The sequence below is a fragment of the Dreissena polymorpha genome, chromosome 14 (assembly GCF_020536995.1).
Source record: "Dreissena polymorpha isolate Duluth1 chromosome 14, UMN_Dpol_1.0, whole genome shotgun sequence".
Classification (NCBI taxonomy): Eukaryota; Metazoa; Mollusca; class Bivalvia; order Myida; family Dreissenidae; genus Dreissena; species Dreissena polymorpha.
The window spans coordinates 3445202-3460671 of record NC_068368.1 but is presented as its reverse complement, the minus strand read 5'-3'; the positions used below and the strand labels follow the sequence as shown (position 1 = coordinate 3460671).

The following is a 15470-nucleotide window of genomic DNA, read 5'->3' as shown; positions in this document are numbered from 1 at the left end:
TCTATAAAGCTTCCTTTGTTGTAACACACTTGTTATCTAATCAGTTAACGACGCGTAGACGTGGAAAGCTCCGAAGACTCCGTCATTTATCAACAGAAATAAGATAACCAGCGAAATGCCATTTGTAAAAAAATAATTTTTAAAAAAGCTTCAACATACTTGGCACATGAAGTGCGAAATTATCAAACCTTATCGTTTCATTCGAGCAAAAGGCTATCATTCCATTGGAATTCTCCTCTGATAAACTGCTTTGCATTTATTAAGTGCTAGTACACCAATCACAGATCCTAAACATGTTGATGTTATTTCTTAGCTACACATATGTATATTCAGGTTTGTGGAGAAAACCTTTTCCAAACTTAGTTCTAATGTGACTGTGGTGAACCCAGGCAGAGGTTTCTACAGACATATTGAGACTCGAACCTCCAGCTTTCATCCACTTTCGGTAGATTTTCTTATATTCATAGCGCCATTGTCTTCCTATGTTAATCATGTCAAAGTCATTAACACACTCATCTTTATATGCATCATCAACAGCTTCTATATTTTGATCAGCATCATCAGCAGCATCAACTGCAGTATCATCGGTAGCAGGAACAGCAGGATAATCAGTATCATTTGTTTAATCAGAAATCAGCATGATCATCATACCATCATAGTTTTCATTATAATTATCATCGTCGTGGTCGTTGTCACAATCATCACCACTTTTCTTTTTATATGTTTCTTCCTTATTTTTATATTATTTTACTTCAAGAACAAGTACAGCATTAGCAGCTTCATTATCATCATTGTCATAACCATTTCAATCATCATGTTGTCTTATCAGTAATTTTGTTAAGTAAAAAAAGAAGTAACTGTAACATACAGTTAAAATAAATTTCATGAATCCACGACATTTTATTAAGACACTTTTGTGCTCTCTCTATCATCTACTTGAGTCAGAGGAACAGTCAAAGCCCACACACGTTATTTGTCTGCGCCAGATATCAATCTCTCGATGCGCGGATTTGAAGTCGAGCGCTAAATTATGAATCCTTTCCTCTGACAGTCTTGGTCAATGGGCCCACAAAACAACGTCTTATACCGGCAGTACTACCTTGACACCTTCTTAACATCCGATCTTGATACGACCTTCACGGACAAGGTCAAGGCCGATCTCAAGCTCATTCAAGGTCAAGGTTGGACGGTGATTCTCAGATTCGCTTATAGCAACTGCTGTGTTCAACCGGTACGCGTTTTAAGACATTTTTATGTTGAGCATTTTTTTTTCACTTAATGCTTATTATCAAAGGTATGACCATTCACATGTATACCTCGCCTTAGCTAGTGTTCAAATATTCCATCCGAACTTAAGTGGAGCAAATTTTAGATCTAATTAACACGTAAACATACTAATTATTATGCACAATGCTGAAGTAGTCAATTCGATGGTGACGTATTGATTTAACAGTTTGACGTTTGTGACATAACCGTTAAACTGTAGCAAAGATAAATATTAAATTTATTTTTACAAGTGGTTTAAAGTGAAATCTTGGTAATTTAAAACTGGTTATTCACTTTGTCAAACCGTGTAAATTTAAGTTAAAATAATCATTCATGTGTACTATTTCTGGAATAATATTTAATTTTTAAACATGGAAACATTAAAAAAGACTTACATTAAAAGAAACATATGACCTATTTATTCCTTTGCAGCCCTACCATGACCCAAGCTACTCGCGTATGCTCTCTCACATCCGAAAGTTGGATCATGATAACGTGTTCCGGGACTACGAAGGAATCATCGTAGCGATCCAGGCTGGGTTTGTGGGCGTCTGGGGTAAGAGACAGGATTTAGGGCGTTAAGGGTAAGAAGAAGAGTGTGTGAGCTTTTGGGATAATACGTGTAATGTGTGTGCGTCTTGGGTAAGAAGCAGAATGTGTTTGCGTCTTGGGTTACAAGCGGAAGTTGTGGGATTATGGTGTAAGAAGTGGGTTGTGGCAGTCTGGGGTACCGTAAGAAGTGGGATTAGTCTTGGGTCAGTGCGATCTAAGACGTGTCCTGATTGTTCATAATTGCTTGAGTCTGTATTAAGAATACTTGGCTTAAGTCTCTTATTTCGTTGATTCATATAACGCTTTGTATAATTGATGGTTATATTCAGCTGGTCTTCTGGCCTGACATTTCTGAAATACTTAATTGGTTGTTAATACAGGGTAAAAACGGTCAAGCCCTTGGTAAGGCATATACGAAAACCGCCATTAACAACTGGACAAATAAATAAACATTAATTAAATCTTTAAACATTAAAACAGACAAATATTTGTTTGAACACAATATATATATTTCCGTAGGAGAGTGGCACTTCACGACCAGCGAATTCGGGATTACCAAATACTGTTCGAGTGTCGATCTCGGCCTCACTGACGCCCAGTGGGCGAACCGGAACGGAATTCTCCAAGCACTCCTCGATGCGGCACCTCCTTCAATGTCAGTCATGTATTCGTGTCTGCAACATGGAATCATCTTTTATACTCGCACCTCACGTTAAAATCGAATTGTAACGAGCAATGAATGTATACACACTTAACGTCCGACTTCCGCGAATTTAGATTGTTTGTAACCGAATATCACGTTTTCTTGTTCACAGAGAAATCTTGGTGCGAATCCCGGAGTACAAGTTTCATCTATATGACAAAGTTGCGACAACTCTCTCAGACGAGAAAACGCGGGCTGGGAAATCACGAATAGGTAAGTTACACGCAACTAATTTGTCGCTTGATATTTTGTTGTGGTAACATAATGCCTGCAGTGAACTATATCATTGGCCCATATCAAGTTATGTATGGAAATTTAAGGAAATTTCTTATTGTCATTCAACAATACTAAAATCTCGGCCTTTTATCTGCTTGTAGACAATACGCAAAGAACTTATGATAGAACTTAAGTGTGTGTTGTGGTACAAAAAATGTAACATAATGTTTGCAGAAACATATAGCACTGGCTTTTATGAACAAAGCACTGTAGGGAAATTTAAGGACATTTCTTAACACAACCTTTGCATTATCATGGACATTTAAACTGATTGTATTACAAATCTGAAAACCTCTTCAATGTTAGATAATTCAAGACTCAAGAACAAATAGTTGACACATGAAATAAGCGCATTTTTAGTCTACACATTCACGTAAGCACGTAATATAGACATCTTTCAGTTATCGAATATAAAAATAATTATTAATATAGGAAGAATTAGCTCTAAATTCAGCGTGGTGTTCTTAGGTTTCTATAACGACGCCTTTCTCTCGGACTTGGACCAAAATATGGGCACGTTCAAATGTACCGGCGACCGGACGTACATGGCCGACGACAGCCGTTACAACTACGTCACCGGCGAAACTAATGACGCCAAAACACCCGCAGCGTATGTAAATACATGTCTTTGATGTCAACGTTAGAGGTATATGACGCTGAAGTCAATGTAAGTGACGTAAGGCTTAGCAGACAACTCAAATGATATTTAACGTTAAAGCCAACGTCAATGGCCTAATACACTTTAATTGGCATACTACGTTAAGTATGTAAGTATTTAAGTTGCATTTAATGGTGAAGTCAACGTACGTCAACGTAAGTGGCATTAACACATTTAAGTCCATGTACGTGGCATGCGAAAGTTACAGTCGACGTAAGAGGCACACGCAGTTAAATTAAAACTAATGACATGAGACGTTGAAGTCAACATTATAGCATAACACGTTATACCTGTAATAAAAATGATGCATTAGAAGTAGCCATCTAAGTAAGTGGCTTCAGAAGTGTAAGTCAACGTTACTGGCATCAGCGGTTTTAGCATCGCAAATGACATCAGTTGTTTAAGTCATCGTAACTGGCATCAGCGGTTTAAGTCATCGTAAATGGCAGCAGAGGTTTAAGTCACCGTACCTGGCATCAGAGGTTCGAGTCTTCGTAACGGGCATCATAGGTTTAAGCAATCGTAACTGGCATCATAGGTTTAAGGCCTCGTAACTGGCATCAGAGGGTTAAAGTCATCGTAACTGGCATCAGCGGTTTAAGTCATCGTAACTGACATTAGATGCTTAAGTCTTCGTAACTGGCAGGTGTGATTCATCGAACTTTGCATCAGAGGTTTAAGCCATCGTAACGGGCATCAAAGGTTTAAGCAATCGTAACTGGCAGCAGAGGTTTAAGTCATCGTAACTTTCATCAGCGGTTTAAGTCAACCTTAGTTGCGTTAGATGTAGAAGTCAATGTAAGTGGCATAAACAGTTAAAGTCAAATTAAGTGAATCGGTGACTTTATGTAAACGTAAGTAGCATCAGACGTTCAAGTGAACGTAATCGGCATCAGCGATTTAAGTGAACGTGAGTGGCATCAGACACAAACGTCAATATATTAAGTGGCATAAAACGTTGAAGTTAATGTCAGTTGCATACGACGTTCACGCAAATGTAAGAGGCATACGGATTTTAAGTCCGTTTAAGTGGCATTAGACGATAAAGACAATGTAATAGGCATTATACGTTCATGACAGTTGAAACAGCAAAAGAGGTTTAAGACACACATGTAACTGGCATACGACGTTAAAAAATGGGACCTATGTATGAGTGGGGGACGAACGTACATGGCAAACAACACAGCATTCAACGCAAATAGCAAGCGACGTTGATATGTAGCGTATGTAAACATTTGACGTCATTCTGTTTCCGTTACATATTGTGTTCAAGTTATGAAGACAATGTTTATGAGCATGTATCTGTTAGACACCATAACGTAAAGATTTGAAACTGAACGTTGTTGCAAACAGTATTTATGTTGTACGAGCGTGCATCTATTCGTTGCTGTGTTAGGAATCATTGTTTGCGCGCACACATTTTAATCAGCAGCCTAGTCGGTATGTTCTTATGGGTTTTTCACTGTCAAATTATTTTTATTTATTTTTTATAAATCGCAAGAAGTCATTATGTTGGACGATTTGGGATGCCCAACACAGTCCAAGTGTACATGCATACGTGAAGTAATTCTATCTTGCGTACCCTTTCTTCATTGTAGATGGACCTGTGCTAACGCGATGAAGGAGCTTGCTCAATTCCACTACTCAAGTCTGAATACCGACTATCTGAAAGAGATAATAGATTCATGGAAAGAGAATGGCTGCTATGACGTCATATCCGCTCATCTTGGATATAGGCTGTACTTGACTAAAGTAAGGGGAACATTGTTATTGTATTTGTCATATAGTTGTTCAAGTTATGCCTATAAAAAACGTTCAATGTGCGTCCTATATAGCTGCCGTTTTATTTAAAAAAATATAAGAGAAGTTATGAATTTAATATACCAATCAGTAAAACAATTCAATTAAAAATCAACAAAGGCAAACAAAACATGACATTGAATTGAAACACACACACACACACACACGCACGCACGCACGCACGCACGCACGCACGCACGCACGCACGCACGCACACACACACACACACACACACACACACACACACACACATATATATATATATATACATGTAGGTCTAAACGTTATCCGCACCAAATTTCACTTTAAACAAGTAAATATTTACTATGTATCATTTGTATTCCACATTTCGATGCGAGCATTCTTAAATTAATGGATTGTGCTAGGAGGCGCACACGACGATCTCAAACAGGCAGTGCTCAACGTCATTAATTGCCATCAGCGAACGAGCACTCCGTATTATCATTCATTGCTATTTTAGAGTTGTCCCATCAAATCACAAAGTTAAATATATAGTTCTTCATTTCGTTTATGAAAAACACATGTCGTCATATAACACAAAGAGATAAAATACATGTCATCATACGGCAAGAAAGAACAATAAAGGTTCTTCGCTTCAGGCAAATGGTTCAGCCTGACTGGCCCTCGTTTTGTTCGAATTGTCCGCAATACGTGTGGCTTATTCTGAGAAATGTATGTGACGCCCAAAAAATATCGGTCTGATTGACTCATCTAGGACTGGCAAAACTTTCAGCGAAACAATGTTGTTTAAATAATTCAATATCGGCCTTGCCCTCATTTCAAGATGTCATTTTTGCACTTTGAATGGTCCAATTTTGGAAAGTGATATATTGTGTTGAACAAAAGCTAACTGTTATTATTTGTGAGACACTAGTTTTCGTTGATTTCGTGGGTTGACCGATCCAAGAATTTAAAATTCAAACGAATAATCCAATTGTTATTCGTTTTCATACTAAACTACCGCAGGCATGGAAGATATAAATATTCAACGTAATCTACACACACATCCTGCGTTGTTTCGGAATTCAGATAAATACACATACTTCACAAAGGGGAGTACATTACACTGTGTACTTGACGTTTTCTGTAAAACGCTACGACAATATATTCAATTCAAAGATGACAATGTGTGAGTATAACCTTATTCTAATAAATAATTTCCTTGAATTAAAGGGAAATAAAAGCATATTAATCATAAATCTATCATGAATAAGACTTATTGGCCATTGAATTCATCACTTCAAACACTCGTGTATGGTCATTTAGTCCCGCTAATCCGCTAATAAAAACAGAACCGAACAGATGTATCATAACAATTTAGTATTGAATAGGCATGCAATAAAAAGTCCAGCAACTATCACCTCATAAAACAGACTAGTTAATTGGCATGTAATTAACAGGGCCCAACTACTGCAAGTGACCTCCTCTCGTACAGCCAATTAGCGCGGACAAGTATATCGAACCAATCGGAAAATGCCCGACGCAAAATCCATGTTTTTTGTTTGTTATAATCAAGAACGCACGCATTTACGTGTAAACGAAATAGTCCGTTTAAAGAAAGAAAAAAAACATAACACATTTCATGCCGAAGAAAATAATGTTTTTTTCTACAGTATATCGTTTTTGTATACTAGTATTCATTTTCATACCGATTCGTATCTTGATTTTCCATAAAGTTACAATGTATATAACTATAAGGACTACCGTAGGATATTTCGTTCAGTACATGTATATCACATACCTTTACTAGTAAAAAATACTCGATTGCCACTCATTAACTCGTACCAAATACCCATGCTTCAGTGGTTAAGCCGGGTCACGTGTTATTGTGTTTATTATTTCCAAGCCATACACGGAATGTTATTTATTAAACGTCCCGTTTTGTTTCCTGCTTTAGGCTATTCTACCCTCCTCAGTCACAGCGGGCGGAGAGTTCTGCTACCACATCGAGATAAATAACGAAGGCTACGCCGCGCCGAATAAGGAAATGGAGGCCCATATAGTGCTGGAGAACTCCGGAAATGGGTAACATACTTGTTGAAGGCAAACCATACGTTATTGTCATGACTGCACATATGAAGTAGTTCCATGAACTTTCTTATTCGAAGTAGAGTGCCTTGTCCACATTAAAAAAATGGCAAATTATCTAAATAAGACAACGTTATTCAGTCCACGTTCAAAAGAAGTCGTATGTTTCAATTCAAATAGCTCTCTTGGTTTTACATTCTTAACGTTTTCCGAATCCATATTGGAAAAGAAGTTCCATGTCAATCTCGGAACAGTAATATATGGTCTACATTCCACAAGTAGTCCTACATTCAAATCGAAATGAACTGGTAATGTTTAAAGCCGACAGTAGTCCATTGTCCGCTTTAAAAAAAATAGTTCCAGTCCAAACTTATACAGTACGTCTATGTCAACTTTCTTCGAGTATTGCAGTGTCACATTTTTACTCACACCCGAACAATCCCCACCCCGAAAAGAATTAAATGCACAAAAACGGTCAATACCGAGACTTGGTGCAAGATTGCGATGGCATTCATGATCACAGCTATAAAGTTAAAAACAACTTGTTGACAGCGCCCTCTACTCAGTGATGGTTCCCGGTGTGGAGGTGCGGGCTTGGTTACCTGGCAACACGTATACTCTTCAGGGAGCCGCGAGCGTGCCGGCGGCCGTTCCCAGTGGGAATTATAAGGTTGATGTGAACAGTAATTGCATATTTGAAGTCCTCACATAATGCTTACTCAAGCGAGGTAGTTATATTAACCCTTATATAAAAACGGTTAATTTTCGTATATATGTATATATGTTAAGATTGAAAATGTGCAATCCAATGCACTCTATCCGAAAACTGTATAATTAGTTATTCCAAAAACTACTAATGATTAGTTTTTATTTATCTTTTATTCGCGGGTTTTTCTCTGTTAAAAGACACACGAAAAAGCGAGACACTTATATAAATCCTGCAATAAAAACCGTAATTGGCCTTGTATACGTATATATATTGAAATTGAAAATGAGAAAAAAAGTATTCGAAGAAACGATTAGTTTAATATTTATCTTTCATTCGCTTGTATTTCTCTGTTTTAAAACACGGCAAAACAATTTAAATGTTTCCCAAATACACAACAACATACTTAATGTATGAAGTTTGTAAAGAAATACAACTTTTACTGGAAATATCCAAGAAATTGCTCAAAATGTTTAGGGAATGCCACGCATGGGTGTGAAAGTGACATGGCAAGAGGGTTAGCTTGACAACGACAAGGGTTAAAGTAGTCTTAACATGGTGATTTTATTGATAATCTAATGTTTAAAAGTTATGAATGTAAGCAAAGATATATTGAAAAAATGGATGCAACTGTGGTCGTGATAAAACAATACTAAAGAATACGTCAATTCATAAATTTCAAGAAAGTCAATCTGTTGAATTGAAAACATTAAAATGTGCACTTTCCCTTACTTGTTAGCGACCCATTTTCGCCCGGAAATGGAGCTTTTTACCGCCTTACAAGCGTTTTATGAGATCGATTTTACTGAAACTTGGCAGAAATAATGTTTAACAACTGACATCAATTCTAGTATTTTTTTTATGAAAATCTTACAAATGTAACCGAGAACTGTCACTTTAAAAACAACTCTTTGTTTACCTAGAACATGTTTGGAACTGTTCCAATTATTCGCTCACCTAATATAAACAAGGTTTTCTTATAATCCAGTTGCTCTTTTATTGCATAATGATATTTGATGCCTACACAGTCAAGAGGGACCACCTTTGAATCACAGTATTTTAAATTCAAATTGAGTTGTTTCCCTTTAAACAGAAATAGAAAAACACTTTAGGTTATCATCTGCGGTATTAAGATTATTTTTTTTCGCATGATTACATTGAAAGAAAAATAAACTATATACACACACAGTAAAAAGAATGTTAACAAAAGAAATACAGGTAACCATAATTTGTCGGCTGCAAGTAAAAACAATCGCGGAATAAAATGACCCCTTCCAACGCCTCAAATAAATCTGCGCGTGCGATATTGACGTCATCCCCCGCGTGATTTAGACAAGGTCAGCTACACATTGTTTGTTTACACAATTGACCAGTCGCCAAATTATCGATCGCTCCGCCCACATAGTCACGTGGTCTAGTGATTAGAAAACTCCGACAAGCAGATCGCAATTATAGCGGATTACGTGAGGGAAATTTTATATTTGTAATGATGTATTATGCTCTTTCCTATAAAATAAATTATTAAAGCCGCAAACTAACCTAAACTGCTTTGTAAAACGTTAATACAATCATTAAAACTTTAGAGAGAAATGGCGTAATCATAATAAATGAGTTAACGGCAGACTGACTATCAGAAACGTTTCTTATACATATTATATAGCGAGGTGATGAAAAATCCGTTGTAAAAATGAGCATTTATTTCATATTGATTTTGAACTTGTATTCAACCGTCTGACAATGAACCCGGTGGCTATTTATATATAATTTTTAAAATATTTTTATTAAATGCAAATGACATGTCCATATAATGATGGGTTTTTTGTTTATTAAAAATGTTTAGATTTTTGTTTTATTGTGTTATTTTTAAAAAGACACCGATTTTTTTTTATTTGGATATAAATTTACTTTTGATTTTAACCATAATTTAATACAGGCCTAATTTCGTGGTTTCATTAACTGATAGTCTAATATGCATTTTATTTCATTTATGTTTAATGCGAACCTGTTACATTTCACTATCAAAAAATGAAATGTTGGTATTACGGTGCTGTTCACGAACATTCGAATTGAATACATTTAGCATATTATGCATTTGCTTATTTATAACAAGATGGCCCTTATATGTTAATTGCAATTTTCACATTTCTCCCCGTATCAATATATGTTGTATTAGAAATGTTGTTGTTGTATTATAAGCCGTACATTTTACACTTGAAGTCGCTTTAAGCTGGCTAAGCCGCGTTGAAATCATCTTTGTGTTGTTTTTACTTTAGTTAAAACAATATTTAAGTTAACAATTTATAATGATTTCCCTTGTTTATGATCCACAGAAAATAAATATATAATTGGAAATCATTTAAGTAATTAAATAGTTTTCTTTTCTTGTGTACAGTACCTAACAATGCCTCAATGTTTCTTCATTCTGAGATCCACGCAACATACTGTTATTTATTAATCATCGACAATTACGCTGAGATTAATAAGCACGTGTGGCAATTATTATGTTGCCCAAACTGCTTAATAATATTGTGCATCAAACGGTTTAACACGTTTTATAGAACACACACCTGGTGTGGTTAAACTATTTATTTTGTTTGTTTTCTCATTACTCGTTCATATGTTCAAGAAATAAAGATAAAATAATAACCTTTTATAAAGTATGTATAGCACCTACAATTTTGAATAATGATCGAACAGTAATGATCATGCATTTGATATAAAATCTGTGTAAACGCTTAAAAATTACGTCCATTTCATATGTTCAACACGCTTTGTTTGTCGGACAAAATGGCGGCCAGATAAGCGTTGCTGAGGGGTGTGTGAAAAATCGATATCTGATTGGCTGATCGACAAAATGTGGGCGGAGTGGTGACTGGTCAATTCAATTCAAACGTGAAACTTACATATTTCTGAAATAATCAGCTGGGATGAATGAGAATGACACGGCAAATCGCATGCCGACTGGGAAATACTGTTTATTGTTGTTTAGGCTGGTTTTAAGGGGGTGGGCGAATAATAGGTACGGGCGAATGATAGGTCGCTAACCAGTAGAATATGAACATCAAATTGTCCAAGAAATGAGTGATTAATTGTCATGTTCCAGGTACATTTTGTTCTTCTCAACAAAGTGCTAGGAAGGAACAACAAATATTTTGTTCTTATGGCAAATGAAAATGGCGTCCAAAACACGACAACGCGTATGAACAGCCTCGGTCACACTATTGACGTCACATCCGGTCACTGCAACAGCCAATCAGCGGCCGTGTTCCATGCATGGCAACAAACTGGAAATAGAAGATGAAACATTTGATTTTTTTTTAATTTATAAACAAAACAGAAATTGTTCAGAGTTAGTTTTTCATAAACGTCATCAACTATCGAAGTTGCAAAACGTAGGAATTTTAGCCGACAAAAATACAATAACTAATGATGTCAAACATCATAGATCATATTTTACCTTTTCCCAATGATATATATGTATATTTTGTTTTACAAATTGTAAATGCAATAAGTTGTTTTTATGTAAGATGGTTCATGTTTTCAATGAGCATGTATACTTTAAAAAAACGAGGCGAATGTCGGAATGTTAATATATCAAATGCTATCAGTTTCCATTTAACCGAGTACGTTACGACTCGTCCGTGTAGTTTTAAGAAGACATTTTATATCTTTAATTAATGAAGTAATTTATAAGATTCAATTTAACATATTCTCCTGCAAATTTCCACACACAGTAAGCAAGAATATACGTTTAAACGGTTAAGCTTTTAAATCAGCTATTCAAACAATTTAAATATGTAATTGTAAGTAAAATACAGATTATTCATATTAAACAAGCTCTCAAACAAGAAATGTCTTTAAAGTGACATTAGACGCATCTAACACTTGAATTGAGCTTAAAAGAATTAACAGGTCAACAGATTTAGTTAAAATGTAGTAACTGACCAATTATCCGCAACTCATCCTGCTGCCAGTTGTTTATAAACAAGATATATTATATTCGATATTTTACATGACTGTCCAAGTCCTCTAAGCCGATCGGAACTGCCGCGTATTTACGAAAGCGAAACAATTTGAGTCTTTCTCATAAAGTCACTTTACTGACACTTCATTTATAACATATTTCTTTGAAGAAGTGTGGCCGAAGATGTGGTTGACAGAGACACGAAGGTAAATATATTCATGATTTCAGAATTGTCATATGTTTTCGCGGTGAGTTCCAGATTTTAAACTTACCAAAGTTAGGTCAAGTTTAGCATTATTTTTTCTCTTTCAGGGATATTGTTTTAGTATGTTCATGCTGCATTAGAACATATAAGTGTATATGAAGTGAAAACTAAAAATAAACAACGGTTGCGATAGACACCTATAAACATAGCATATACTGTTAGGTGCGTTTAATGTCACTTTAAATAAAAGAAGATATTCAAATTATGCTTGGTGTTGTTTTGGCGTTAACAGCCGGGCAAATATGATTGATATGATATAAGAATCTCTCTTTTTGGAGGGTTTTAACTCGCCAGCTCGAATTCATTCCCGTTAAACAGATACACAATGATAATAGGAAATGCAAGCTCGATAAAACAAGCTCAAAATGTATTTTATCAAATTTGCCTATTCATTTAAAAAACATACAAACATGCCATTTATACTTTATCATTTTCACAATAAAGCCTGAAAACTCTTAAAAGGCAGACTGACGCGCAAGGTACAATATTAGGGTAATGTTGTAAGTTCTTTCCAATCTGTGAATAGATGGACTAGTATTTAGTTTATTTATATGAAGGTTTACTAATATAATCATTGTTTCTATAATCGAATTTATATTTCAGCTTATAATATTTAATCAGTAAAATTGTTCATAAATAATTTTAATTTTAAATTACGTGACGATACTTTGTCTTAACGTGTCTTTACGCGGTCAGGCAGATATAAACACTCCCGTAGCAACAGTACTAGTAAATGGCGTCACGAACGTTATACTAAGATAACTAAAGGTGATAAAAACGTCTTTGCAACGATATGTCCCGGGTTCGACTACTTCGTCAGCCAAATGTTTTAATCAACGTTTTTTTGCTTGTATAATGATTTTAGACTAGTCCAAAGTCGGAGTTGATAATAAAGGCATTAAATAACATTTAACATGTCAAAATTGTCCTTTTTTATGTTCTACAAAAAGTATATAAAATTCCGATGTTTATGTTATTCTTTCTTGATCTGTTTAGGTAACATATTAACATATTGTTTCTTACGATATGAGTTGATTATGAACTATCCGTCATTTTCGCATAGTTAAACATCCGTCAGCACAGCTAAACTTTTCTAAATGGAGTGTAAGTATTCTTGAATTTCAGTGCCTACGTGAGCAATATGAACTGAGTTATACTTACTATTTCGGGCTAGATGGATTTCGTTTACAAATGATGTACTTAATGTTTTTGATACTTGTAAGCAGTTTATGATATGTGTGCACAGTAACAATAGTTTTCATAGTTTTTGCAACATCTTCAATTCTCACCTGCATCATGGTCATGGTACAATATTCATTTGCGCAAAGATCCTTGCATATGAAGCTGAAAATTACAATGTGTGCGGTGAAACTAAACTATTATATTTTTTTTAGACCAATGATACATCATAGAAAAGTTCTATGCTCAAAGTTTGTATTTTCCTTCTGCCGTTATGTGTTTGTATTTTCCTTTTGCCGTTTTTTTTTGTTGAACATATATTTTTAAACTGACTTAAGACCAGTATTTTGTCTGGTTTTCTGAGAGGATTAAAAAACACTGGTTTAATTATATTTCTTAAATTCAAGTATTGAACCTCATTAACTACCATAAATGCAACTTTACTTTGTACAGTTATCGCAAGAAATATAGGTCAGAAGCCCCCTAAGATACGCCGAAAATAATGTAAACTTTAAAGAAGTGTTATGATAAAGAATAGGGCCCGTATTCACCAAACAATTCTTAGACTTATCACTAAGAATAATTATCTATATTCTATAGATTGACATATTCCAGAATTTCTTTAATGTTGAGTCAAACCTTGCATTCACCTGCCTTAGTCACGTATTTCTTTATTTACGACATTTTATTTCCGCAATAAGTATCAGTAGTAGCCTGAATACACTCAAAGTAAGAAGTGCTTTGGCTTGGGTCTCAGTCTATTCTTTATGTTTAGGTCTAAGACTGATTTGGCGAATACGGGCTTCAGTGCGAAAATATTAAATTGCTTAAGGATGAATGTTCTAGCAATCGTTGCTGGGTAACCGGTGCCTCTTTAATCTGCGTGGGTTGTAATGCGTCAATCGCAATGACGTGTTTTATCTCCAGACAATCATTGTGAACAATGACAAAACAATCGTGTCGCATTAAGACACTTATAGAAGTTGTGACATTGCAAAAAATTCTTCTAGAACGTAAGTCTGGTGAATTTAAGCAAATAAAATGTGCCGTTTGGCCGAATTAGTTTTATTAATTAGCATCTCGAAGGATTCCCACGCCTTTTGTGGACATAACGCATGGATATTCAGCGACTTCAGGTTATTGTGGGAATATTTATTTACACATGTTAAGTGTGGTGGGGATACTCAATTATTTAGTGTATCTTGTGTACTTAAGTGTATTAAAAAATGTGCTGTATTGTGTTAACGTGTGTATGTTTGCAATGATAAAAGTCGATATTTAGTTTATTTTCAGTCCAGTTGTTTAGTTAATGTGAGATGTGATCCTTACCGGAACCGATTCATTTCCTGGAGAAGGAGGTCGCATTATTAATGGAAGTAACGAGACTCTTCAACAGAGCGTTGCCATTAGTGTCGATCGCCGTTACATACTGAAGACATACGGGCGACAGAAGAATTGTTTTGTGTTTGCATTTATGTGTAGAAAGCCAAGTCAAATACAAACACCGATACCTAATTTTGTAAGAGTGTTATTATTTATAAGAACTGATCTTGTTAAGATTAAGGAGGCTATAAATGGTAATGTCATTGATGAGGATTAGGATGCTGTTGATGCGGAGAAGGAGACTTTAACAGTATTTTGAGAAAACAGTAAACATGGATTTACTCATAACTTTCAGTACCTGTATTGTTTATAGTTGCAGGTTTTCTGCTAGGAGGAGGCTCTGCGTTCCTGCCGAGTTCCACGTGCGACTGCCCGACGTCGTTAACCGGACGCACACACGGGTCAAAATAATTATTTATTCCATGTAGTAGTTTGTTTGTATATCATTTTGATGTCTCACTTAATGATTACAAGATGTATACGATTCTTCTGCAATTACAAACAAATGTAAAACACATTTAAACTAATCGATTACAAATACAATGACATATATATTTGCTATAACATATGTGATTGCTTATATACATAATTAGTTTATTTCTATGTATTCATTTTAAATTGTCAGTTTCGTGGAGAAAACCTATTCCAAACTTGGTTCTAATGGCACTG

The 15470-nt window shown here is 35.4% G+C and overlaps 1 protein-coding gene across 3 annotated transcripts in view; it reads left to right on the top strand.

The window, feature by feature from the left end:
- The window catches only part of LOC127858000 (uncharacterized), a 15549-nt gene extending 616 nt beyond the window's left edge, over nt 1–14933 (top strand). The window contains exons 3-12 of one of the 3 annotated variants that reach the window (XM_052394834.1): nt 334–445; nt 1052–1231; nt 1699–1822; nt 2338–2473; nt 2634–2734; nt 3266–3407; nt 5054–5207; nt 7174–7301; nt 7857–7974; nt 11114–14933. In XM_052394834.1, the coding sequence (XP_052250794.1) occupies nt 334–445; nt 1052–1231; nt 1699–1822; nt 2338–2473; nt 2634–2734; nt 3266–3407; nt 5054–5207; nt 7174–7301; nt 7857–7974; nt 11114–11311 (1393 nt within the window). In that variant the 3' untranslated portion in view covers nt 11312–14933. Of the gene's footprint in view, nt 1–333; nt 446–1051; nt 1232–1698; nt 1823–2337; nt 2474–2633; nt 2735–3265; nt 3408–5053; nt 5208–7173; nt 7302–7856; nt 8033–11113 lie in introns of all 3 variants that reach the window. The other 2 variants (XM_052394836.1, XM_052394837.1) reach the window with 2 other exon arrangements.
- The last annotated feature ends 537 nt before the right edge of the window (nt 14934–15470 follow it).